We start from the raw sequence: 25,993 nt of genomic DNA on the forward strand, positions 1-25,993 counted from the left end.
AGAACAGAGGGGAGAGTTGCAGGGGGACTGACTTTCAATTAACATTCACATATTGTTTTTTTCCCTCCTGCAGCTTTAAGTCCTGTAAGTAGCAAAATTGGGCCTCGAAGAACAAAACTTGTGTCACATCCGACAGAAGATTAATCATTACTGTGATCTGGGGAATTTGGAGGCTAAGTCCTTGAACTCTCTGTCATATTCAAACCATTCTGAGTAATGTTTGCAGTGTAACAGGACATTATCCTAATTAGTGAGGCCACTACTGTGGGGGAATGCTGATCAAGATATTGTCGGTGACAAAGTAACATTCATATGAGCACCAGCAGAGCATCGTGCTGCCTCTTAAGTGTTGCCTCTTCCCATATAGTTAGTCCAGCTGCTGTTTCTTCCCCCTCGTGAACAATGCTTACTCAGCTTGGCGTGTAAAACAAAATGTGATTCATCAGACCAGCTTCTTTCATCGCTCAGTGATGCTCACATGCTCACTGTAGGCAGTGTGTGTAGTCAGCATGGGGACACGAGCCAGCCTTCCTTCCCCACACACATCACTGAGCCTTGGGTGTCCGTGATCCTGTCACTGCTTCAGCTGCTGACTTCTGGAAAATGCTAACTGCTGCACACTGGGAGCACTTCCACTAAACCTGTTGTTTTGAAGATGTGACCCAGTTATAGCCATCACAAGTAGACCTTTATCAAAATCACTCAGATCTTAACTTACACTTAGTGCCATTGATTTCACCTGTCAGTGGATTTAATGTTGTGGCCAGCTGTATGAAGCAGCAGACCCCAGCAGACACTTGCTGTGCAGCTTGAATATGGAACATAAATAATGCAAAAATCATCAACTGACATCACAAGTACTGGAAGTAACACGAAACTAGGACAGGAGGAGGTTTGATGACAGAAGAACAGATTAGGCAGTCAGCGAAGTAATATTGTTGGACAGCATCCAGGAACATATGAGATCAAAGAGGAATGAAGGTCAAAAACACATGAAAGAGTTCATTTGTATTTAATCAGCCTGAGCTATATACAGCATCTTGAATGCTGATTCTCTTCCAACAGTGATATTTTGGTTCACCAGGATAACTGAGGACTAAGACTCCAAAAAGCAACTGAGTTCATTGGCTTGAGTTCTACTCCAGACAGAGGGGGGGTTATTATTATTATTATTACAAGTCAGTATAATAAACTTCAGTTCTTTTAATCAAACTGTGGAAAAGCTCACCTGTAGGGAGTGTAAAATTATTTTAACGTTGCTCAAAAAAATAAAACAATAAATAAAATAAGATATAATTTATTTACAGCAAATGTTGGAAAATTCCTTTGTTTACCAAATTAGACACAATCTATAACACAGTAGCTTAAAAAGTAGAATATATTAAATAAAGATCAACAAAAAAAATACAATGTGACCCAGCATTTATCTCAAATAATAATAATAATAATAATAATAATAATAATAATAATAATAATAATAATAATAATCTAAGTCTATACTGTTGTATATTATATATTTTCTAGGTGATGGAGAAGGTCAAGAAAATATATTTGGCTAATTCGTTTGAGTTATTTTTGCTTTTATTTATTTATTTATTTATTTATTTATTTATAAACAGGAGAGGGGGTGGGGAGACCTGCATACCTTTTTAAAGTAATATAAAAGATAATGTGCTGAGGAAGGCGGCACAGCCTGCCAAAACATCAGTAAACTGAGACAGCTGACAGCTAACGTATTCTGCTATGCAGTTCCTGGAGGTTCATGGGTAATGAAGTCTTTGAGCAAAATGGATTCTACCAATTTTGTGCTTTAATGTTAGCTAAAAAGTGAATTCCCTTTATTGTGAGAATTAGTAAACTTGCAGCATGTTTTATTTCTTGTTTTTGACTTATGTTATTTTATATAAATGTTAGATAAGCGTTTAAAATATCGTTAAAGTCGTTAAAACGCTAACGTCCTCCCCCCTCCGCCACTGAAGAATAGAGGGTGCCTGTTAACGTGAGTCCTCTTCTACTGTCGGATTACAGCCGAGGCGGCACGCTAAAGGACTTCTTAGTCATAAAACGTCGAATTAAACCAACAGTAAGTACATTAAAGTTGTATTTTTTCACATGTGGAACATTTTTTAAAAAGTAAGATGATTGTTAACTCTGCAACTTATTCGGAAATTAAAGTTTTTTTTTAACGCCACGTGGTCAGCTGAACTACAAGTTGGTGGTACTGTGAGAAACTTTGGCTAATGTCAGAGAGTGCAAGCAACCGGCGTAAGCCATCAGTGATATTTACGGTCGTTACTGCTACTTTGATTAGAAATGCATCACAGTTAGAGACTTCTGTTGCTCGTGAATTGTACTTTTCTTTTGGGTTCCCCCTATCCTTTTGGCACTTCTGTAGCTTTATCACAAAGGTTTTTAATATTAAATTGAATTTCAGAGGCTCTCTTGTTTCTCTGTTGCACATTAGCTTCGTATTCTAGTTAACAAGGTGAGTGTCGATGTTGAGGCTACTTTTCAACTAATACTTTAACACATGCACTGGATTTTGCATTCTGGTGATAATTAAAGTAGTTAACACTCATTTGACAGTTTGGAACTGATTTATTTATACATTTTTTTTTCTTAAACATGTTTCTAGTATTTTTGTCAGCTACTCAATATTCACTAATTAGTTTGTCTTGTAGATCATTTCCCCCCCCCTTATTTCGTGCAAAGCTCAAAGACATTAGCATTGAAAAGTTCGTGCATGTTTGTGGTTTTTGTTTGAAAAGTGAGTGCAGAGAGTACTGTCAGAACGAATTGTTTTAGATCAAACTACATCCTTCAAAATGGTGGCTAACCATTGAAAATGTCTTGAAAAGGTTAAATCTGTACTTGTTTTAAGATGTACCTAATAAACTGTCAAATGAGACTACAATAATCAGCCACAATATTAAAACCGGCTCTATCCAGAGCTACTTTGTCCACACAGTCTGGCAGCGGCTTCAAAGTCTTTTTAAGGTGGAGGTTCTCATGATTTAGGCTTGTTTCAACACATCCTGTAGGTGATGTGTTTAGCTTTAAGTTTGAGCCCAAGTAGAAAACCTTGGGTTTTCTATTGTTCCTCAAGCCTTTCCAGAGTAGTGTGCATTGTGCTGGGACTGTCATTATTTGGCAGGGTGTCCTTGGTTGAAAAGTAAAAGTAACATCTACTTGAATGCCAAACCCAGTGTGCCAATGCACTGCAAGCAGGTGATCTGTTTAATTCATTTTTTACCTGCCAATGGTTTTAATTTTGTGGCCGATCACTGAACACCTGCCATGTGACTGCAAGTTTGTCTGTTTGTTTTGATGTCTTAGGAATGAATTCTGAGTAAACAGTGAATTATTTCAATATCCAATTTTGCAATAGGCACTGTACTTTATCCCCATCATGCCAAAGCAAAGGTGAGCTACAAACTGAGTTAAAATGACTGTTTTGTCTTAGTTAAGGCATAAACAGTGTTTTCTTGTCCTGCTGTGTCTAACGGGAGTGGCCTTTTTCTAGTTTTACAGCATATCTGTCTTTATTTTAATTTTTACACCTTAAATGATAATAAACAACTTGATTTGAAATGGACACGAGGGAAATACTGTAAGCAAAACCTAACCTGAAGTTGGGTCTGGTTTGTTTTGGCATGGCTTGTCCGGTGTGAGATGAAAGTCTATTTTGTAACCTTTCTCTGCATTATTTCATAAACATTTATTCATCAAATCTTATGTAAATAAACTATTGACTAACCAGTGAGTGTGAGTGCAGTACCACCTTCACGCTGAACTAATGGCTCTAGTTTCCACCTGTTGCTTCTTTTCTCTCCAAACAATCCAAAAAAGACAAGCAAGTAAAGAAATGGATCAGTCTTGTCAAAATCATCAGCAAAGCAGAGCCCCTCAGAACGCTGTACCTATGGGAACCTTCAGGCAGGGTAGTGTTCCCGCCCTGGAGAGGGGCATCATTAGTGGAGACAACGTCCAGTTTGGGAGGCTGCGTCGTCACACGCGTCTGTCCCAGTCGGAGAGCTCTGGGGCTGAAGAGGAATGGTTGAGCTCCTCAGTGGAGGCGAGTGGCTCGTATGGTCAAAGCCCCGTGCTGCAGGGTTTGCAGGCAGAGGCAGTGTGGTACAACCGCAATATTCACGATCAGGTTGAGAGTGGCGGACTGCTGTCGTCCTCTCCCCGGAGCCCAAACACCAGAGGATTCTTGCTCTATCACTCCAGACCCAATCAAAGTCACCTGCAGGGTCAAGGACCCTCTGTCACCACAGTGAAGGCCTCCGGTACGCCCCACCGTCAGATTGGCAAAGGCCGCAATCGCACCTCCTCTGAGACAGAGCAGGGGGGCAAAGGTAGCAGGGGACCACACCCAAGGAAGAGGGGCATCTCTGAGACGGAAAGCAAGCCCAAACGGGACAAGTATGACACCTCTGTCATGGAGTGAGATGTGACGTGTGCTTTTTGGCTCATTTAACACTTTTTTTTTTTTTTTTTTTTTTTTGTCTGTGTGTTGGCTGTTTATGCTGACTTCTACCTGTGTGGGGTTTTTTTTTGTTTGTTTTTTTTCTCCCCATACATAGACCTTCTGGTTGAACTTACGTGTGTTGAGGGCAGGTGGACATGTACTGCATATGGAACCAACGTATGTTAATATGGGGTTATTCAAAGTTTGTTCAATCCAGTAAAAATGCCACAGTTGCTTTTCCCAACCCTCTTATTTACCAGCTGCTAGTGTTACGCTTATTTTTAGATTCGGAACATTAAAAAAAACCCACCTTTCTGACCCTTGTGTGCCTGTACATATTTGTTTTCACACATGGAGTCCAGACGATGTCGGGGTGGCCAGGTTGGGACTTTCTCACATGTGACTTACAACAGGAGATAATTAGCATTAAACTTATTCTCATAATGGAAATGCTTCATTTCATTAAGACGTGTGCTGCATGGATTTGCAATGCCTGTGCTTTTTTTTTTTTTTTTTTTTTTTTTTTTTTTTTTCCTGTTTGACTCTTCAATTGTAACTGTCAGGTGTCGACTACAAAGGAATGCCCAAGTTAGTTGTATACAGTTCTCCCCTTTCAAGGGTAATGGTATGTGTAGTCAGGGGGGGTTGTTGGCAGGCAGTGACTAGCCTTTTGTTCAGTAATCCAGACTCTGCAGATCAGGCAACTCTGTTTGTGTGAGTGTGTAGACTGATGACTGACTGCTGCAGTAATTCACAAGCTGAATGTGACAGGGGTAAATCATAGGTTTCATTTAACCATTCATTTGTTGTCATCTTACAGCTGTAGCTGAAAGCATTGGGGAGAAACTAACTGCAGTGTCAAACTTCACCTGTAGTTCCTGCTGTTGTAACCTGTAATACAGCAAAATCAATCAAACGGCTGTCAAAGTTGTTACGTTGCTTTCCGTCTCAGCAGTTTGGCTATAACGCCTAAAATTCTTGTCTCGTGGTTTGCATATAAATTATCAAACTGTTCTGTTGAATTGCTAAATCTCTCATGAATTCTTATTCTTTTTCAGTACTAACATGAGTGGACTGATCTGCCTTACCACAGAAAGCATCTGGTTTGACAAAAACCGCTACGATGAGGCAGAAAAGCGTTTCTACGAGGGAGTCAACGGACCTGCCACGCAGCAGGTACAGAAACTTCATCAATCCATTTCTTAAATGCTAAACACTTTTAGAGGGTTTTAATCTGTAGTCTTTACTCAGAGCTATTCTGCCTGACTCTCTTTTGGTTCATGCCCTCCTGTTGGTGGCAGCGCAGCTCCCTTTTAGACAGTGTCCTGTTGATTCAGGCAGTAGTTACATCATCTTCTGTCACAGCTCATGGCAGCCTGGAGCAGCTGTGTGCATGTGAGTTAAGCCTCTCGATTTAGAAGTGGCTTGTACTAGCAAGAGGGTCAGGTGGTTTGGCAGCTGTCTTATCTTCTCAGGGCTGCTGCAGCAGTTCTTGGAGTTTCTATATAATGCTGGGAAAACAATGAAAAGAACCACATGCAGATAGTCTTGATTTTATGTGCAGAGTTATTTATAGATCTCTACAACTGATGTTGCTTGAGGGCTCCACAGGTAGACATGTCAGTGCATTTTATTGAATCAGGTTGGAAAAAGTTTAAATGAAAGGTCACGTCTCAGGACACAAGTGTGTGGGGGGATTACATCGGCAGCATGAGCTGCTGGTTAGGCCATCGTGCCAGGCTCATGTACCCTCAGGTCTGCTCCCAGAGTCTGTAACTTTTGTATTGCTACATCAAATGCAAATAGATAAGACAAGTTTTGTGTGTGTGGGGTTTTTTTTGTTTTTGTTTTTTGGGTGGGAGGGTGTAAGGTTTGCCTCTATTTTACAGAAGGAAAAGGGAGGGGGGGGGGAAGCCTTTATTAAACCAGTCGCCCCACTTTTGTCAGTCCTGCACACTGCTTTGTCTTTGACTGCTTCTACTTCATTAGCTCTTTTCCCACACGTGCCTGCGGGTTAGGTGAGATGATGCCATCATGCAGGACATTGCTAAATCCACTAGGAAAATGTAGAGTGAGTACCACATTGTGCATGAACTGCAGATGTTCACCGTGTCATAATGTGGAATTGAAGTGTAAATGGCAACATTTTGTGCAGTCCATATTGAGCATTCACATGCCGTGTAGTACCAGTTTTTGTTTTATAATAATCATAATCATCATCAGTAGTTTTTAATGTTTTGCTAGCAGTATACGTTGGTGTCGTTTCAAAAACGGGTCTTGCACGTAATTGTTGTAATTGTTCCTCCTCTCCTTTATTAATACGAGATTCCTTCTTAAAAATCTAATGTTAGTGATCAAGATTAAAATGAACTATTTTGGTTATCACCAGGCTACAGTTGTTACTTACAAATATGGTAACTTCTTTCACTGGAATACAAAGATTGTTTGTTTGAGGACCAGTAATGGGAAAAATGACACAGACTTTAGTTTCAGTGGGGGGGGGGGGAAAGGACAAGACTATTTCTTTGGTTTAAGGTGAGGTTTATAAGAACGTATTTTCATGGGGGGAGCAAGGAGGACAACCTGTAGTTGGTCCGCTTTTATTCTTTCGTGCATGTAAATATGAGCACCAGTTGACAGTAGTATCCCAATAAATTGTAAAATATTGATCTCTTTGTACCTACATCTTCTACTTTTCCTGTTGTTTTCATGTTTCCCCCCTCATTTACCCTTTACATCACCGGGTGCTGGTGATAACTGGCGTGCAGCAGGCCAAAGGTCGCCAGCAGAAACGGCGGCACAGAAACGTAAGTCGGTCGCACAGCTTTGCTGCTCAGGCAATGCTGGAAATGCTGCATGAATGAGACAGCAATGCTGGCTGCGTCTGCTGCTGCCTGACCTGGAGTGTGTTATTCATCACGACATCATGGTATCTCATCCTGTTCCACCACCTCTCGCCATCCAGCTTCCTTTTCTATGTCTGTCAATATAATTGATTTAGACTGCTTCTAATAAAGCTGATTTCATTTATTCTAGACATTGTGTTATGATTATAGTTGTGATTATCAGTTTTGATCAAACTGCTAATGATTCTTGGAAGCAAACTGTTTTCTGAGAGTTCGAGTTGGATAAGGTCAGTATCAGCCTCCCAGCTTTGTTAAAGACTGGAAGCAGAAGGTTAAAAAGGCAGATGACAATTTAAAGGAAAAGAGAGCTCTCATTATACTGTCAGTCACCATAAACTTGTTTTGGGATTTTTTTTTTATTTTTTTCTTTATTTTGTTTTGTTTTTGTTTGTTTTTTGGCGAGTGTTGTATTTCTGTTCCCCATTTTAAAGCAGTTTGCTTTCAATCTCTTTGTTAACAGGCTGGAGGCTAATGATGAATTACTATCAATCTGACTCGGAAAGAAGCAATCTTGTTCTGCTTCAAAATTCATTGGAGATGGAGTTGATTTCTAATCAGTGTTTTGTGTTTAAATCTTTTTTTTTTTTACCCCTGCATGTTTTTTGGTTTTGCTTGCTTTTTCACATCAGCCTTGGGTTTGTTCTTGACCTGTGCGTTAATGCATTTGTTGCTGTGTTTGCTGTCCTGCAGTGTGACTCTTGGTGTTAATTTGTGGTGTTCTTCCCGCAGTCATCCTCACATGCAGGAGACCAGGAGCTGGTTTCACGCATGAAGAGCCTGGAGCTGGAGAACCAGACCCTGCACAAAGGTTTGTGCTTAAACTGTAATACACATGTTCAAGATTTTATCAAAATAAAACATGACATTATAAAAGAGCTGCTCGTAGTAAAATATTGCAGGGCGGCAGTCAGACGTGTTGCACAGTTTCAAGATGAGGTTTTTTGGTGTTCCTTCAGTTAGGTTTGCAGCTTATCTGTCAGGACAGTGAGCCTTGATACATCAGTGCGCCAAGCTGCTGCACCCAGATGTTTGCCTGTACACAAGTGTGCACATTGCTACGACGCAGACCACAACAGTTGTAGTTTGTCTGTTTATTGCAGTGATGTTAATGAGCAGATTGATCAGGACACAAAGTCAAAAGTTTAATTCCATGAAATTAAAACTACTGATTTCTTTTAAAGAAACATTTTTATTTATTTATTTATTTTTTTTTTAAACAAATAAACCCCGTGGTTGAGCAGATTCTCAGTTTGTAGCTTTCATGATCAAAATCGGCCAAAACCAGTATCAGGTTGACCTTAAAGGTGTCTGGAATCTGAATCACCCAAAAAAAAAACTGTTTAGTGCAAATCTATTTAAAGGGTTTACTTAATCATCTTGACAGGTTCAGTCTTTTCTTACATGCATACATCTGTCTGCAGGGTGTACACACCCATGATGAATGGTGGTAAACAATCAATTTGGCTATTACTGTTACAAAAATGTAGGAAACTGTGGAGAAGTTCAAAGCAAAATGTGGAGAGGCTGATGAGGGATCGTAAACCAGCACAAACAGATTTGAATGTGTCAAAGTCAACCCTGATAACCTATACATACCAGCTTGAGATGTACCCTTATTTGTAAGCTCGTTTTTGCTGCCCCCAAGTGGCAAATGCATGTATTTGACTTTGACTTTGTGTTTGCTTGTGTAGTGGTGGTTGAGATGAGGGCAACCCTGCAGAAGCTAGAGTCCAGAGTGGCTGTGCTGGAGAAGAGCCCAACACCAGCAGCCATCCCTGCTGCAAAGGTAGATGCTGTGGGATGTTCATAGCTTCTAAAACAGACGTCTTTCGGGGGGTCCTACAAATCTTCTCTGTACTTGAATTCAAGTTTTGATGTTAATCAAAAGGGAAACGTGTACACTGGCAGATCACACTTTTGGTTTTGATTTGAAGTCATTTCTTTAATCTTCTGTCGTTCGTGTGTGTGTGTGTGTGTGTGTGTGTGTGTCCTTGTCTGGTTGTTTGATTGTATTTTTATTCAAATGTCTTGTACCTGCGCCCCTTCCTTATTTCATATAATCAATTGAAGTTCCTTTCCTTCATGCCTTTCACTGTGATGTTTTGAGTCACGCACTAGAAAGACTATTTGTAAAATACACCATCTATTCCCTTTTTTCCATCTGCATTGTCCAGGTTGCTCCAGTCAAACAGGAAAAAGTGATAAATGGTGACGATGATGACATAGACTTGTTTGGCAGCGACGAGGAAGATGAGGAGGCAGAACGTATAAAGCAGGAGCGCTTGGAGGCCTACGCAGCCAAGAAGGCAAAGAAACCAGCTCTCATTGCTAAGTCATCAATCCTGCTGGATGTCAAACCTGTAAGTATCTATTAGGGGTGCAACGATATTCGTATCGATATTGAACCGTTTGATACAGTGCTTTCGGTTCGGTACGCATATGTATCGAACAATACAACATTTGTAATTTATTTTATCAACTTTCCTTCCGACGATGCTGTCTGTGTTGAGCGCTCAGTGAATCTGCGTTCGACTACTCTGCCTAGGCTGCACTGTCGAGCGCAGATCCACTGAGCGCTCAACACAGACAGCATAGTCAGAAGGAAGAGCGCAGGGCAAGCTAGCAAGACACATGGACCTCCCCCACCCTCATTCAGATCTGGCGTTTGGAATTATTTTGGTTTTCATGTGACGTATGACCCTGAAGGTAAGCGAGTCATGGACTAAAGTAAAACAGTATGTTGGATGTGCCACGCAATGCTCAATTACATGGGTGGGAACTAGTGTGTTAGCGCAGTTAGCTCGTTAACGTGTTGGCCGTCTAGCCCCATGCACGGAGCGATCGGCGGTAGCTCGTTAACGGAGATTTGCCGTGTTGTGGCGTTAAGGTCATTTCAACGAGATTAACCTGAAAGCACTAGTGGGAACACAACGAATATGAGTGCACATTTACGCCGACATCATCCTAGTGCAAAGACCAAAACAACAAGCATGCTACTAACTTTAGCCGAGTCATTTAGACAGCTGTTAGCACATGATTCTCCTTATGCTGCTGAGAATATAGCCCAGAAGAAGCGGATAGTATAGCTTTTATTTTGGAAAGAGACATTTCTCTGTAATAAACTCTCTTTTCCAAAGATGAGTGATTCCTCAATCAGATACAGGGCTTGCAATATCGCTAGCCCGACGTCCTGGAGCTAGCGATTTTTTTCAGTCGGGCTACCAAAATCTATCTCTGCCCTGCCCGTCGGGCTATTGTAGGAAGGAAAAATATATGTCAATGCTTTTGCATTCTTTCAGAAATGTAGCTGGGTGATTATGTCATTGGCATCGGTGAGCCACTGTCAATATGTGACATATTGAAATCGCGTTTGAATTTGCGCTTGTTTTTTTGCTTTCACTTTGCAATCGTGCGAACTGTGTATAGAGAGTGACAGCACTGATCTGTGAGTGATGATAATTTGCGCACCAATTCCTCTGACATCGTCTTATTAATTGTTAGCTTACTATGCAAACATGACAAGTGAAATCTCCCGCAGCAAGCTTAAACATGTGAGAGGTTGATCGTGCAGAGAATCGCTGAGCTTATGTGAGTGCGTGTGTAAAAGCAGCAGGATTTATATTTGACTACGATGACCTGGATGACTGAGAACCTTCACAGACAGATATATATTTTAGTTCTGCTGAGCCAAATAAGACAGGTCAGGGTGAAGAAGTGACAGCCAAAGAAAAGCTTACCACAAAACGGAGAAGTTATGACAAATCAGACTATAAGGCAAAAAGAAAGTGCAGCTTTATGGTTTCATGGACAAAATAATTTCTGTGGCTGTAATATGACGAGCTAAATAACCAGGGCTGCACATAAGTGGTCTGCAGGTGCGCATTCGCTGTCAAAATAAAAAACACGCACAAGGGTTAGGGTTAAATTTAAAAACTGTACTTTTGAGTTAAAATATATATTTATAATTTTAATAAATGACAAATTAAAAAGGCATGAACATTTTTTTTGTATCGAAAAAATATCGAACCGTGACACCAAAGTATCGAACCGAACCGAACCGTGAATTTTGTGTATCGTTGCACCCCTACTATCTATCGAACCATAAAAGATTTTCACATGTGCAAGTTTTTCTTTAAAATTTTAATTTGATACATTTTATTCTTGGTTAAGGGTTTTGGGGGTTTTTTGTTTTGTTTTTTTTCTGGTAAATCCTGAAAAACTGACTAGTCTGTAATAGTAATGATTGTTGAAGAGGAAAAATTTTTTTAAAAACTTTTAAGCGATACATTTTAACTGTAATGTGAGCTGTGTCATTGAACCCGATTGGTATTTGTGTCTCTCCCCTTCTTGTGTGTGTTTAGTGGGACGATGAGACGGATATGGCTAAGCTGGAGGAGTGTGTGCGCTCGGTGCAGATGGACGGGCTCCTGTGGGGAGCTTCCAAGCTGGTGCCAGTCGGCTATGGCATCAAGAAGCTGCAGATCAGCTGTGTGGTTGAGGACGATAAAGTTGGCACAGACATCCTGGAAGAGGAGATCACCAAGTTTGAGGACTATGTAAGTAACAATCACAGAGGTGTAAACAGTTTGTGGTGTTGAGCCATGTTTTAACTTACATTTATGCAACAGTTGTCACAATGCAGCTGGACGAGAGTTTTACATGCCAGTGTTCAGATTAGAAATGGTTCCCTCCTTTCACCAGACAAATATTGTTTCTCCAAAAATGCTTACATCCTTTGTAATAAGATTATCTATATATAGATAGGTTTGTTTTTGTTTATTAAAGAGGTGGTTTCCTCCTCTTTATGGACTCCTAACTCTCCATTCATGAATCTAGTCGTTATCTTTTATTCTGCTCTGAGATATGAATCGAAAATTCATTTTACTTTTTAATCATTGGTGCAAGAAATCATATATTGCAGTAAACATTTAGTGAAGACTTCTCACTCACTCATCACAAAAAGCATCTTTTACCAGTTTTGTAAGTTAATCAGTAAAACAACTTTATTTAAATAATGGCTTTCATTACATTAAATCTTAATAGCATAAATATGTTGCAATAACTGACTTTGCATTCAATTCTTTCTTCCTCTGTAGATCCAGAGTGTCGATGTTGCTGCCTTCAATAAGATCTAAGCTCCTCCAGCCCTTCACCTGCTCCACCAAAGTGTTGTTGCTGCTGCGGGTGTGTGGTTAATAAAAAGAAAAGCAAATCTTTGAGCACAAACATCTGCCTCAGTTTCCTCATTCTCACTGAAATGAATTATTCTGCCTGTCTTCACATGTTAAATTGAGCACAGCTTCAAAGTGGAGCCCAGCCCCACCCAGAATCCAGGGTATAGAGGCTGTGTGAATGTGATCTTCTCTTTGTGAAGCAGAACCATTGCATCAGAAACATTAAAGAAGGATAAAGTCCCACCTCTGAAATCTAGATACACTCCTATTCTGCAAGCACACTGGGCACTGAGAGTCATGCTCTCCTTATTGTGCTGAAATGAGCAGGCTGTGGGTGAGCAGTCCAGGCTCCACGATTTAGAGTTGTGCCCCAGCTTGCACTCGCTCCCTCCTCCGGCCCGGCTCATGTTCTTGTAGCACACGCCGACGGAAACCCCTCCGTTTCCGGTCCACTCGATCTCCCAGTAGCAGCGTCCAGCCATCCCGGCCTTACACAGCACCTGTGCCCAGCTGGTGAAGCGGTCTGGGTGGTCCGCGTAGGGCTGCGGGTCGGCGCGTGTGGTCACGGCTCGTTGCCCGTCAGAGAAGCACAAGTAAGAGTTGGCAGTGTTCGGGTCCAGGATTATATCGTTGTAATCTGGACAGAAGATGAGCGTGTGCTACAGATGACTGTATTTGATGGTGGTATGATTTGTAAATGATCGTACTCACATTGAAGAAAATCAGCTCTCGTCTTTGGTTCTGAGTTGTAGGGTATGTCAGCGTCTTTAACTGTTAGATTTAGAGGATAAAGGGTTAAATTAAATTTAAGTGACAGTTTTCTAAGTTGCTTTTGTGTGTGAGGTTTAGTAAATCTCACCTTTAGACTTTTCAGAGTTGTTCTTACTGCTGCTTTCTTTCAGTAAAGTGACTGAAAATGTAAATTAGAAAATAAAGGTGTTGGGGTTTCTTTGTAAATCGTGTGTGTTGCAATGAGAAGTGAAGTAAAGGGTACATTTACGTCACTACTTACCCTTTTCAGATATTTTGGAGAATTCTTTTTGAAGTGTATCATCCAGATTGTCCTTCAGGTTAACCAGCGCCCCTTTCGTGGTTTTATACATCAAATAATGAAGCGCATCAGTGCTGGGCATCTCCACGGGCTTTGTAGGGAAGTGAAGAGACTTGCACTTCTGCAAAAACATTCAACACAACAGCATTTGAATTAGGGCTGTTGGATATAACAATATATATCGGATGACCACAACTGTTTACGGCAATATTTTTTTTTTCATCGTTTTGACTGTCACTGTAGTGGCTATATTAATTAAAGTTCTCTCTTTCTCTTATATTTAATATAACCACACTGTGGACGGACAAGCGCCTGTTTTTATGCATTAGCAACAATGATGGTAACACTATCGTGTGTCCGCTTGTTTATTTTCCATATAAACCTTTCACAATAAAGCTCAGGATCCTGTTGAGACTTTTCAAAATAAACTGAATCACGTGAAAGAGCAGATTATTTACGGATGAGAAGTAAAAAAAGATCCGCCATGTGCTAAAAAATAAACCTTAGAGTCAATCGTTAGAACAGGCTTTTCCCCGCAGCGCGCCGTGTAATAAATACTCAAAGAAAACGGTCGTTACAACTTATGTCTAAAAATGTATCGTTTCATGCATCTGTTAAAACACTCGACTCCAGGTACATCACGCGCAGCTGGAAACACTTCCCGAGCTGCCCGAGATTCACAGAATTTACAGAAAATGTTACATTTTTGTGATTTATATCGTCATCGGACGATAGAATTCTTATATCGGGATATGAGATTTTGGTCATATCGCACAGCCCTAATTTGAATACAAATGCAGCAGGTGTAAATAAACCAGGAAGGCTCGCAGAACAGTTGTGGTGAATCGCTTACAGCCCAGACCATAATTAAAGAGCAAGTTTTATTTATTTATTTTTAATTTAATAAAAAGGATTAAAAGGAGACAAAACATTTAAATATATTATCGTGCTGAATACTTTGGATGTGTTTGATAAATAGGCCATTTGGCTGCAGTTCAAACATTACTCAGGTTAACATGGATCCAAATAGGGGAAAGCAGGGTCATAAGACGACAAGCATAAGTCGGCAGGTTTGACCTTTTCCATAGTTCTGCATCAGTAAACATACAGGAGTCTTTCTGGGAAGGGACCTTACAAAGTGCCTTTGCCAAATGATGTGTGACTGAAGTTCACTGCAACTCTGCAACTTCTGAATTTTAAAGTTTGTAATTTGAGTTTTCACTTCAGTTTTTCTCATGCTAAGTTTCAGATTTGTCCTTGATTCTGGAGATCCTGGAAACACTTCAACAGACGCTGAATGAACTTTAGTGTTAGTAGCTAAAGCTGATAGCACACGTGTCATTTGGATTATTTATCATCCTCAGTTAAATCTCACTTCATAAGTAAATATAGAAATTACAGTGTACTTACTTTTAGATGTGATTAATTTCAGTAATTTTTAAGAGGAACAGTGAAAGTAAATTATCTAGACGTTAGTAAAATGGGAAATAACCTCACTGTCTTCTGCCTGATTAGGATTTCCCTCACCATCCAAAGCCAAAAGAGGTAAGTGAACACTAAACTGAGCAGATTGTGTATTTATAAAACCCCTTTCTGGCCTCAGGGCCCCAAATCAGCAAAGTATATCAAAAAGCTTTGAACGTTTCCCTTATAAGAGAGACTTGTGGTTAGATTAAAAACAAAAGTCAATCTTTCCCACATTTTTAGTTCAAACTTCAGTTTCACACCTGAAGAAAGTGGATGTGGTCTTCAGTGTGAGAGAGCTTCTCCAGCTCAGCGCCGGTCCTCTTGAGCTCGGCCATCTCCTTCTGTATCTTCTCCAGCTCCTCCTCAGCCTGACTGACGGCTGCTTTGCCCTGGACTCTGATCAGCTCCTTCACCTCGCTGTTCTGTTTCTCAATGGATCGGATCAGCTTGGAGAAAATCCTCTCACTCTCCTCCTGTGCAGCCTCCGTGGAGTGCTGTGGAAGATAAAAGTTTCCTCTTTTGGTCCCCTGGATTCACTGGAACTGCACTTTTGACAAAGACACATTTTAAAGCTCCTGGAGAGGAAATGCACTCACCTTGATGTATCTGATTACGTATCGTAGTTCCTTCTCACTCTCCTTCAGTTTCTGCACAGACTTCAAAGAGGTCTCCTGGAGTTTTTTCTAAGAGAATACAAAAGATGAATATCAATCACATGGAGCAGTCCCCTGTGCCGCTTAGGCGAATAATTTTTCGCGGCTGCATTTCACGGTGGAAAGTTTTGATTTCAAAAATCAAAGGATGGCAGTACAGTAGGAGGCCTTTGGTCTTCCAGCCAAGATACAGCAGCAGGACCAAAGCACACGTTACTCTGCTTGTGTTCAATATTTTCAATGCTGAGTTTTCTTCATTTGTATATAATGGCTATCACTGTGACTTTGTAGCCTTTTCCAGAGTGACACATATCAGTGACTTTGTTCTCATCTTTTCTTGTGTTGCTTTAAAGACAATCTTAGTCTACTTCATATGTTTTAAGTGATTCCTTGATTCAACAGGTCTGGCAGCAAAACTCAGCTTTCCAAAAAATGTCGATTAAGAGTTTTTTGAGCTTACATCATAGACTGTACACATGACCTTATCTGGAAAAAAGGAAAATATTCAACAAGCAGCCTAACAGGTAACAGCCTCTAATTGGTCGGTTTTTCTTTCTTTCTCATTCCTCATCTGGCTCTCTCTGGCTTTAACACTTACCTCTACAGACTGAGGAGTACTATCCCTAAGTACTGATTTGATATGTAAATCTTGACAAGTTTCCCCTTAAAATCCAAATTTGTGCTGCCAGTAAAAGCTCTCCGTCTAAATAAAGGTCTTAGAAAGCCAATAGAAGGTCAAGTGCACATTTTGAATTTCAAATCCACTCAGAAAAGATTGCAAAAAAAAGAAAAATGCTCAAACCCACCTGCTGTTTTGCCCTCTCGTCCACCACGGAGACAGTTTCATGGCCCTTATGGCTCTCTTTAACACACTGCGAGCACACACAGTGCTGGTCATTGTGACAGTACAGCCTCAGTAACTTATCGTGCTGTGGGCACAGCTTCTCTTTCAGCTGATCCGAAGGTGGGATCAGCTTATGTCCCTTTCCACGAAAGCGTTCTTCGTGGGCTTTCAGGTGAGAGGCGCAGTACGACCCTACGCACATAAGGCATGACTTCACGGCTTTGCTTTTTCTCACCGTACATGAAGTGCATTTCACCTCCTCTGGTTTGCTGGATTGTTGACTTTCGGCCTGAAATCCGGTTTTCTGAAGCTTTTCCACCAGTTCACCCAGAACAGTGTTCCTGCTCAGGAGAGGTCTCGGGTTGAACACCTGCCTGCACTGAGGACAGCTCCACTGACCTTTCTGCTTCGCCCTGTTCCAGTAGTCTTCAATGCACTCCAGGCAGTAGCTGTGTCCACAGGGGATCGTCACTGGGTCTCTTAACACCTCCAGGCACACTGAACAGCAGAACTGGTCCTGCTCAACAGAAATCGTTGTGGCTGCCATTTCCTGCACTCTCGACTGAAACTAGAACAGGCAAAGATGGGCGTAGTTCACAGGTGTGCTGACAGCAGCTTCTCATGTTTCACCTGCTGCAACCTGAAGCCTCCAATCACAGCCAGCAAAGAAGCAAATGGGCCGTCCCAGAGAGCCTGTGCAAAGACCAGCCTGACAAAGAAAACGCCTCCAGGTCCCACATCAGGGAAGCTCCTGTGAGATCACATTTAAATACAATCTGATATGAGGCTGTACTGGAAAATGGCATTGTTTTCGTGCCTGGAGCCAGCGTTTTGGTCACGGAGCTGATGTGTAAACAAAAACCACCCGTGAGAAAATGTAGTGCGTTTGTTTTTTAATGCCAGCATGTCAAATAATCCACGTTATCATTGAAGCAAATATGACTGTTTACAGAGGATTACTGGGTTAAAAAAAATAAATAATATACCTTTAAAAGCATCTAACACTGAAATAAAACGCACTAAGTCAGTCCTGCTTGTTGCTGCTGAATACATCGTCAGTGCGATCTTCACAGATGCTTTTCTCGTGCCTTTCCCAACACTGATTACATTTGAGTATAGCAGAATAAAAAATTTAAAAAAAAAACAGCAATTACATGACTTAAGTTGTAGTGTGGCTTTGTGTGTGGACAGCACTTGATTATAATGACGTTCCATCAGGGTGAGTGTGTGAAAGTGAGGTTTGATGTCCTTAAGAAGTCTTATTTCCTCCTGGGGTGAGCACGTCGTGGAGGGTGCTTATGTCTGGATCCCGAGGAGAATTTAGAGCCTGGAAAAAGAAGGAAACAAAGAAAAATCTTTTTTTTTTTTTTTTTTGTCTTTAGCACAAATAAATACCACAACTTATACCAGTAGAGTCTAGCTTGAAATGTGAGGAAGGGGTAAAGTTGTTACTAATTTTCTGTTTAACCACTGCTTAATACTGGATCGAGCCTTCTACAAAGAATGATGATCAACAACAATAGCTACGTAAAAAGATAAAAAGATCAATGCACACGTGTGTAAAAACAAGCTTTTCTGGAACAATATGAATAAAAACCAAAGTCCCGCAGCGTGGAAGCGATTGATGTTCTTTTTTCATTGTTTTCTGAAGTTTTGAGTTTTTTTCTTTTCTCATTTTGTGACGCTGTTTAACAGAATTTAGATTAAGTGAATCGATCCCTGCCTGCCTTTAAGCTAAAATGTTCAATCCAAAAACCTGACTTAGCAGCAATCAAATAGCCAGCATGAGCAAACATTTTTTTAAAGTCAAACTTTACTCCGGCATTTTTTTACAAGATTATATCAGATTTGTCACGTGGCTATAGATTTATCTCAAAGTACTTTGGCTGATCCCTTATTTCCCAAAGGGTCACCACAACGGATCGATCCATGTTTTTGTTTTTTTTAAATATCGGACTATCAAATAGAAGCTTGTTTCCACTCCTGGAAAACAGTGAAAATTTCAGCTCAAACTTGTTGGAAAATAACTAAAAATTGAGAAAATAATTTAAAATTTCAAGTTATTTTCACAGAAGATAGAGTTAGTAAGTGAGAATTGTGAGATACCCAAACAAAAACTTTTAAATAAAAATCTAAATTGTAACTCGTGAATGTTTTTAGTGCCAGAAATGAGCTTCCATAAGTTCCTGACACAACCCTCCCATTAATCAAAGCTTGGGATTAGGACTAGGAGTGCCACGCAGCCACATGAGAGCACTGCTTGCTGACGTGTATCAAATAAAATTTAGGTCTCAAACTGTGCTGAGTGGCTCCAAAGTGTAGAGCTTCACACATCCACCTAACAAGGGAACGATCCCAGGCGGAGACAAAAATCGATATTTAAAGATTCTCGACCATCTGGCTGAGCTACTTATTAACTAAAGATTAGCTTTAAAATATTGACTATGTAAACAAAACACAACAAACAAATCTATCAAACAAAGAAACAAGAGTTAATATTTGCACAAGTTCTTGTTACAGTGACACCCGGCACTGGCGGGTTTAAGCACATCTAAACTCAATCGGCTTCTTTCTTTATTACACTAGAACAATAATATGAGCAGAAGGATTTGCATGTGGTTTGCTTGAGTTAAGTGGGTTTCACACACGTGCAGTAAATACTGTTTAAATGTTGTAGTTACCAAATGGTGAAAAGGAAAACGCTGGAGGTCCTGGAGTGAGGAAGGGGTTGAGAGGGCTCACATGACTTTGGTCTAGACCAGGCGAAGGGATCACTGCGATAACAAAGACGGGTAACAAAAAGAGGTTACTACAGTCTCAGCTATCGGTCTTTATCTGCAGATTCAGCAAAGCCAACTGCTGTGAGATAATAAGATCAGATTAACATGTCTCATTTTTCACAATTAAAATAAAAATAAAATAAACAGAGTTTTATCAGGACAGAAATTTTACATTTTTAGTGTGTTTTTGGTGACGTGTGAGAGTTTTTTGTGGATTTATATTAGTCTTACTTAAGTTTGATTTAAGGCAAATTCCTTCTAGAAAAACAGGAAAATATTCATTTTGTTTTCATGTTACACCAAACATGAAAAATATCAGTGTAGACCACTGAGCTTTTGATAAAGTGGATGAATTTCTTTTATATTTATATCACATTTCTGTCAGTATCTCCCAGCTGTTACAACAATATCACCCAATTATTATATCACTTTATATTTTTTTATTTAGATATTCTTTATTTTAACTGCCATTTATTATCTAAGAGTTTGAAATCAGTAAATTATACATTTTAATCTTTAATATCTTAATGGTGTGTGACCCTGCTGCCAGGGGAGGTTTATTTAAATGACCCTACAGGCCTTTACACACCGGACACCTAAAATACGTGCGACTATGTAAAACCCTAAAAAATAAATGTATTGAGCTTTGTAAGAGTGTTTAATCCGGCGCAGATAAGATGGTGATTTTGATTTAAAAGAGTGATTTAAGATGATTAAAAATCATCCCTGACCACCAAAACTGCTGCACTGTTTAAAACTGTTAATAAAACCTGTGAATGTGACACACATGAACACTCACATGCAGCTGCTTCCATTTGTACAACTTCCAGATTAAAACTTCGATCCACCACCGTGCAGTCAGACTCGACTGAGAGATCTGGATTCCTTACAATTACTATATTTCTCACTGTAAAAGATAAAAAAGTAGAACAACGTCAACAGACAGTCGACAGAATCATTTATGGTGCAAAAAATTAAAATGTGATACAAATCTTTATATCTACCTCTCTCATAAATGCTGACACATCCGTTCTGACAGACCTCCTGCAGAAGCGCCTTAAAATCTGACACAGCTGTCATCACCGGGCCGAAGGTGAAGTCTGGGTCCGATGCAACCAACGGCGAAGCCGACAGCACAGGTGGAGCATGGAGGGACTGACAGCTCTAAATACAGACCAGGAACAGTGGTGAAGATAAAACTTGAACCACTTTTTTTCCCAAGACTTTGCTGTGGCGGTGTGTTTATGAATATTTCAGCACATGGTGGGCTTAGCAACATAGAGACTAGGAAGGTAAGCTGACGCAGAGATGTTTCCCAGCATGCTATTTATACAGAACACAACAAGGAAGGGTGAGTAGCAGAAATAAGTGGAGGGGTGGCATTCATGACAAAAGACAAGACATAAAATGGTTTGGTCAACGACCACAAGGCACCAGATCCAAGGCTGGGACTACAGTAGTGAAAGATTATCTACGAATGGGTCTGGATGTGATAAAAGCTTAGGAAATTCCTAAGTTTAAGAACTCCCTACAAACAGGGACTATTTTCATTGTGTAGCATATCGTCACAGTAAAATGTCCTGAGAGTGTGATAAACTCTTATCCACCTGAAGGAAATGGATGGGGTCTTCAGCGTGGGAAAGCTTATCCAGTTCATCTTCATTCTTCTTCAGCTCGCCGATCTCCTTCTGAATCTGCTCCAGCAGCTTCTCTGCCTCACCGATGGCCGTCTTCTCCTGAGCTTTAATCAGCTCTCTAACCTCAAAGCGCTTCAGCTCTATTGACCGAATCAGCTCGGAGAAGACTGCGTCGCTTTCCTCGGCTGCTGCACGAGCCGAACGCTGGAGGGAGACAGAGAACAGAACGCCAGGCAAAGAGTGAAGAAAGACCAAAAAAAACTTCAAAAGCTGATAAAATAGCAAATGTAGACCTTTAACAGTAGAAAGATTAGACATTTTTACCATCCAACAGTGAGATGTTGAACATCAGCACTTACGCTGAGAGAGAAAATGGCTTTTCTCAGCTCCTGCACCTCCTTTTCTCTTTGCTGAATCCTCAGCTGGGAGCTCTGCTTGATCTCACTGAGCTGCCTCTGACGAAAATCAAAAATCAAAAGTCATGTAACTGAACAGAAGTAGATGCATTTCATTCTCTGCTACATTATCCAGATTTCCTGCTACACTGGGCCTGTGCACGGACTGAAGTCAGTTGTCACTAAAACTGAATCACTAAAAAAAAAGAGAAGAAATTAAAAATTATTATGAAGTCTTTCAGTTGTTTAATTCTTTGCTGCTTTTATTCCACACAAATACCCAAAAACAGGTTTGAGGAACTCCAGAGGTGTTTCAAACCCAAACTATAAACTTCACATCTCTGCTCCATTTCTCTGACGAGTCTACAGTTAAACTGTTTGGTCCTACTGTGGATCAGGCTGAAAATGTATTCTAGATTAGATAGTGTGGTGAATTAAAGACACCGAAACACTCAGTGATGAACGTTGGATCTTCTTAACACAAAGGATCTGAGTTATCTGCTTTAATGCGTTCCTCATTAAAACTGCATCACAAATTATGACTCGGTAGTAAAACCCTGAAAACCACTGAGACCTTTAAAATACAATCAATTGAATTTCTACGAACATTATTGCTAAGGATTGTCTTATTGCATTGGAGTCACACTGGGTTAAATATGTACACTTGGGTTTTAAGGGGTATTTATTATTTTCTTCTTTTTTTTTGGGTTGTATGGAAGCCCCAAACGCAATTTCATTGTTCTTGACAATGACAATAAATAAATAAATACTAAATAAATACAATAGCTCAGTTCACAATAAAAGAATAATGAACAGCAGCAGTTAGCAACAGATATACAGAAAATTAAATGATGTTCATTTGCGTGACTATTATTTGAACATGTAAGCAGTGGTTTATATGTTTGCCTATCAAATGGAAAGGCCCTTGGTTAATTCCAGGAAGAGACCCAAATCAATTTGGAATTACAGCATGTCAAAATTTACATGAGGGTGTCAGCTTTTCTTTCTTTTTCTTTTGGTGAGATAAATAGGAAAAGATTTGCAGCTTTTCTTTAGATCTATTGGAGTCATTTTAAATATTTTTAAGTTGGTTGCACTTTTTTTCCCTCGTTTCTCTAAGTCAACTTAACAAGTGGCTCCATCAGGTAGTGATTTGCTCAGCAAGTGAAGCGGCGCTGATTTGATTCCAGCTGGAGACACAAGTCCCTTTGGGGTTGTATCTGGTGGAAAACTCAAACATGTGGCGCTTGCAGCTGTGACAAAAGAGCAGCTGAAAATACATTCTTCCTCTCTAAAGCACCCTGACACTTAGTCACATTGATTTTTATACTGCTGTGAATAGGGACAAATATTTGTTCATGCATAGGAGGCTCTGTGGTACAATGGTTGTCATGTTCATCTTACACACAAAAGTCCTTCAGGACTGAAACACAAACCCAACCTACAAGCAAATGTACATACCAGATGAATAAATGAGTTCTCTTATAAAGGAACAGATAAAGTTACCTTTAGTTGAGGATTATTTTATTTTGGAAAAATCTGGAAAATTTGACTTCTTTTCTCACATTTGATGTAAGGTAGAATACAACCCTACAAATGGCAACTGATTGACAAAACCAAATCAGCGCTTTAATGAAACATTCAGAGGTTCATAATTAAAGAATAGACAACACAAAATTAATGAAACAATGGGTTGATTTATAGATAATTACATGGCAACCACTTTGATAATCATTTCAATGCAGCTTCCAGCCTCTCAAATGTCTTTAATTATAAGATTTGCAGCTTTTCATTTTACCCGTGTGCGTGTGTGGTAGATATGTGTCTTTTCTGCCCCATTTCTCTAAAGCATCTTAACAGTTAGACTATTTTTGTCCCCCTGTGAATGGGTCCCTGGATTAGATTAAGTCTTCACTTAAAGAAAAAGAAAAGACACATTGTTTGACTCTGGAGTGGATTCAGTCCACTGTTAAAAGACGATTTTAAGAGAAAGTGCATGTTGGAAATGTCAACACACATTTGCATCTGTGGATTATGTTTATATGAGAAAAAGACTATATTCACTTTAATGTTTACCTTAAGCTGCACTGCAGTATTTAGACTTTTTAAACCCTGACTACAGTCATACGGAAAAAAACTCTAAGGAAGCAATTAAGATTTTATTTATGTAGCACAAAAAAGGCAAAGTGCAACAAAAATGCTAAAACATAGAAACAAAAAGTTACCCAAAAAGCAAGTTTAAAAAGCTGCTTTTTAAAAGAAAGCACAGACCACAGCTCAGACAGAGAAGGTTCCAGAGGGTCTCAGGGTCACTGTTGCAAAAGCTCCGTCCTATTTTAGTTCTCAGCTTTGTATGTTGCAAAGCCAGCAGGCCCTGATCACATGACCTCAGGGACCTGCTGGGGTTGCACGATGGTGCCCATCCCTGCAGCGCTTTAAAAGGCAAAACCAGAATCCTATAGTGGACTCTCCAGATGATGGGGAGCCAGTGCAGCAGATTTAACTGCGGTGTGACATTTGAATACGAAGGAGACTTAGTCAGAACAATTGTACTTGTAAGGTTCTTACCTTTGCTTCCTCTGGCAGTTTGCTATAGTTTAGATTTAGTTAACTGTGTCAAAATGTTTTGTTTCCCTTTAATTTTTTTTATCACTTTAAGTGTTGCTTTTAATCTTTTTATAATATGGGGATATTAGTGAGGGGCAGACTGGGGTTTTAAATCAGGGAAACACTCCAGACAGCACATTGTGGAGGCAGTTAACTCAGCCTCAGAAAAAAGGGAATGAGCTCCATGTAGGAGGCTTCCTCCCTCTGTGTAATTCAGGTGAGGTGATTACCTTCTTCTGCTGTATCTCCTCCTCAGCCAGCACCGTGTCGTGCCCTTTGTGCTCGTCGGTCAGACACAGGGAGCAGATGCAGCGCTTGTCGGTCCGGCAGTAGACCTCGAGCAGCTTGTCATGTCGCGGACAAATGGTCTCCTGGAGCCGCTTGGAGGCAGCCACCAGCTTGTGTTTTTTGAAGGCTGAGGACTCGTAGTGAGGCCGGACGTGATCATCGCAGTACGACGCCAGACAAACCAGGCAGGAGCTGGCCGCTTTGCTCTTCAACCCGATGCAGACGTCACACTCCACGTCGCCGGCTTCGGCAAAAGTTCGGCCAGCTGTCGGTGCCGCGGCGTCCTGGAGTGTCGTGTTCTTAAATATCTCCACCACGTCGGCCAGAATGGTGTTCCTGGCGAGCAGCGGCCTCGGGTTGAAGTTCTGTCGGCACTGCGGACAGACATATACCCCGAGGTAGTCGTCCTGGTCCCAGTAGTTCTGGATGCAGCCCGAGCAGTAGCTGTGTCCGCACGGTATAGTAACCGGGTCCTTCAGCACGTCCAGACAGATGGAGCAGTTGAACTGGTCCTTGTCCAGGAGCACCCCGGCTTGAGCCATCGTAGAAAACACCAAAGTACAGCTAGAAAGTGACAAATAGCTACTGCTTTGTTTACAGGAAGAGAATGAGGGGGCGTGGCCACTGAGGGCTTTAACAGGACTACTTCCAGTTTCTGTATCGACGGTCGGCAAACGACGAATGGGTGCTTTGCTGCCACCAACTGGCACGGAGCGGGAGTGAGGCGAACAACAGGTTTATCGTACTGCAGACATTCTGGCTTGATGTTCAGAAATGGTAAAAACCAAATATTTCATTCGATTTTGCAAACTGTGTTGTAACGTTATTTTGGTTATTCTCTTAAACGAATTTAAATTATATATAAAGTCTTTAAAATTACTTCTAGAAAACAAACCATAAAAAAATATAATATTCCAAAGCATCTACCCACTGAAATTGTTATCTGAGATAAATCACGTCTTCTATTATAGTTGTTGTTTTTTTCCCCGTCTTTCTCTCTCTCTTCGCATATGTGGCATTTAATTTGTAATCTGTCTAGATGTCTATATTCGCTGTCTATATAACGGGGAAGTAAGGGTACTTAAATTGAATTCTAATAACTTTTTACATGTACTCCCTACATTTTTAAACAAATATCTGTACTTTCGACACAGACGTGTTACTTTTGGTTAAACTGTATCATTTATAGCGTTTATACTCGGGACTTGGCACACTATGGGAATAACTGCACGCAGTCTGCGTGTTTACTGATGTTTGTTGAGCTTTGTCAAGGTTGCATTGGAGTGAGCTTCTGAGCATACGCGATGTTTTCTTAATGCGATATGATACGGGACTTTGTAAAGAGACAGTTTGGCTTGTTGAATTCTGTATCAAATGCATCAAATGCAATTTAAAAAAAAATCTAATAAGTATATAATAAAAATATATCATACACAACAAGATATAGAAAAAAGAAGAAAAGGGTTAAACAGTTCCAAGTTCCAAAAAATCTGATTTTTTTTTTTTGGGCTATTTAAGGAAGGAAGGCAGCTGTTGTACCTGCTGGTTTTAGCCCTTGCTCAGTGAGTAAAATGGGTCGTTCCAGACATTGCATCGAGGGAGAAAAAACTTTGATCAGAAAGTTGATTGGATAGAGGAAAACTTAAAAAGAAGTGCAGAAAATAATTGGCTGCTCAGCTAAAAAGATCTCAAATGCTTTGAAATGGGAAAGAAAACC

The 25,993-nt window shown here is 40.4% G+C and overlaps 3 protein-coding genes across 5 annotated transcripts; 2 read left to right on the forward strand and 1 right to left on the reverse strand.

Moving 5' to 3' along the window:
- Window positions 1-1,973: 1,973 nt before the first annotated feature.
- On the forward strand, window positions 1,974-12,606 carry LOC309694239 (elongation factor 1-delta-like). Of its 2 annotated transcripts, XM_082514126.1 has the most exons (8): window positions 1,974-2,083; window positions 5,533-5,650; window positions 7,243-7,281; window positions 8,110-8,188; window positions 9,072-9,166; window positions 9,555-9,740; window positions 11,742-11,936; window positions 12,477-12,606. In XM_082514126.1, the coding sequence occupies exons 2-8, from the start codon at window positions 5,540-5,542 to the stop codon at window positions 12,513-12,515; spliced, it is 744 nt and encodes a 247-aa protein (XP_082370252.1). In that variant the 5' UTR covers window positions 1,974-2,083; window positions 5,533-5,539; the 3' UTR covers window positions 12,516-12,606. The 2 variants fall into 2 exon arrangements, with proteins under 2 accessions (XP_082370252.1, XP_082370253.1); XM_082514127.1 differs by lacking the exon at window positions 7,243-7,281.
- On the forward strand, window positions 2,105-4,466 carry LOC309694240 (uncharacterized protein). 2 transcript variants are annotated; one of them, XM_082514128.1, is made up of 3 exons: window positions 2,105-2,485; window positions 3,389-3,423; window positions 3,850-4,466. In XM_082514128.1, the coding sequence occupies exons 2-3, from the start codon at window positions 3,410-3,412 to the stop codon at window positions 4,451-4,453; spliced, it is 618 nt and encodes a 205-aa protein (XP_082370254.1). In that variant the 5' UTR covers window positions 2,105-2,485; window positions 3,389-3,409; the 3' UTR covers window positions 4,454-4,466. The 2 variants fall into 2 exon arrangements, with proteins under 2 accessions (XP_082370254.1, XP_082370255.1); XM_082514129.1 differs by lacking the exon at window positions 3,389-3,423 and having other exon boundaries at window positions 2,465-2,485.
- Window positions 12,607-12,663: 57 nt separating the features above from the next.
- LOC309694746 (E3 ubiquitin/ISG15 ligase TRIM25-like) lies at window positions 12,664-25,439 on the reverse strand. Its single transcript, XM_082514955.1, has 15 exons — window positions 24,219-25,439; window positions 21,346-21,441; window positions 20,957-21,190; window positions 20,354-20,513; window positions 20,149-20,256; window positions 19,251-19,343; window positions 17,866-17,896; window positions 17,200-17,320; window positions 16,532-17,137; window positions 15,669-15,755; window positions 15,333-15,566; window positions 13,567-13,726; window positions 13,414-13,464; window positions 13,266-13,325; window positions 12,664-13,191 (listed from the first exon to the last, which is right to left on the reverse strand). Exons 1-15 carry the CDS (start codon window positions 24,816-24,818, stop codon window positions 12,665-12,667), a joined length of 3,168 nt encoding a protein of 1,055 aa, XP_082371081.1. The 5' UTR covers window positions 24,819-25,439; the 3' UTR covers window position 12,664.
- Window positions 25,440-25,993: the final 554 nt, after the last annotated feature.

Source organism: Aulonocara stuartgranti (assembly GCF_965226115.1).
Source record: "Aulonocara stuartgranti genome assembly, chromosome: 18".
Classification (NCBI taxonomy): domain Eukaryota; kingdom Metazoa; phylum Chordata; class Actinopteri; order Cichliformes; family Cichlidae; genus Aulonocara; species Aulonocara stuartgranti.

What these genes read in the sequence shown, in the direction of transcription:
- LOC309694239 (XM_082514126.1), top strand. Translation starts at nt 5,540, where the DNA reads ATGAGTGGACTGATCTGCCTTACCACAGAAAGCATCTGGTTTGACAAA. An exon ending in AGAAACGGCGGCACAGAAAC is followed by an intron (nt 7,282 to 8,109) that starts GTAAGTCGGTCG and finishes TTCTTCCCGCAG; the next exon opens with TCATCCTCACATGCAGGAGA. An exon ending in GAACCAGACCCTGCACAAAG is followed by an intron (nt 8,189 to 9,071) that starts GTTTGTGCTTAA and finishes TTGCTTGTGTAG; the next exon opens with TGGTGGTTGAGATGAGGGCA.
- LOC309694746 (XM_082514955.1), bottom strand. Translation starts at nt 24,818, where the DNA reads ATGGCTCAAGCCGGGGTGCTCCTGGACAAGGACCAGTTCAACTGCTCC. An exon ending in TCCTCGGGATCCAGACATAA is followed by an intron (nt 17,321 to 17,865) that starts GCACCCTCCACG and finishes GTGATCTCACAG; the next exon opens with GAGCTTCCCTGATGTGGGAC. An exon ending in ACGTAATCAGATACATCAAG is followed by an intron (nt 15,567 to 15,668) that starts GTGAGTGCATTT and finishes TATCTTCCACAG; the next exon opens with CACTCCACGGAGGCTGCACA.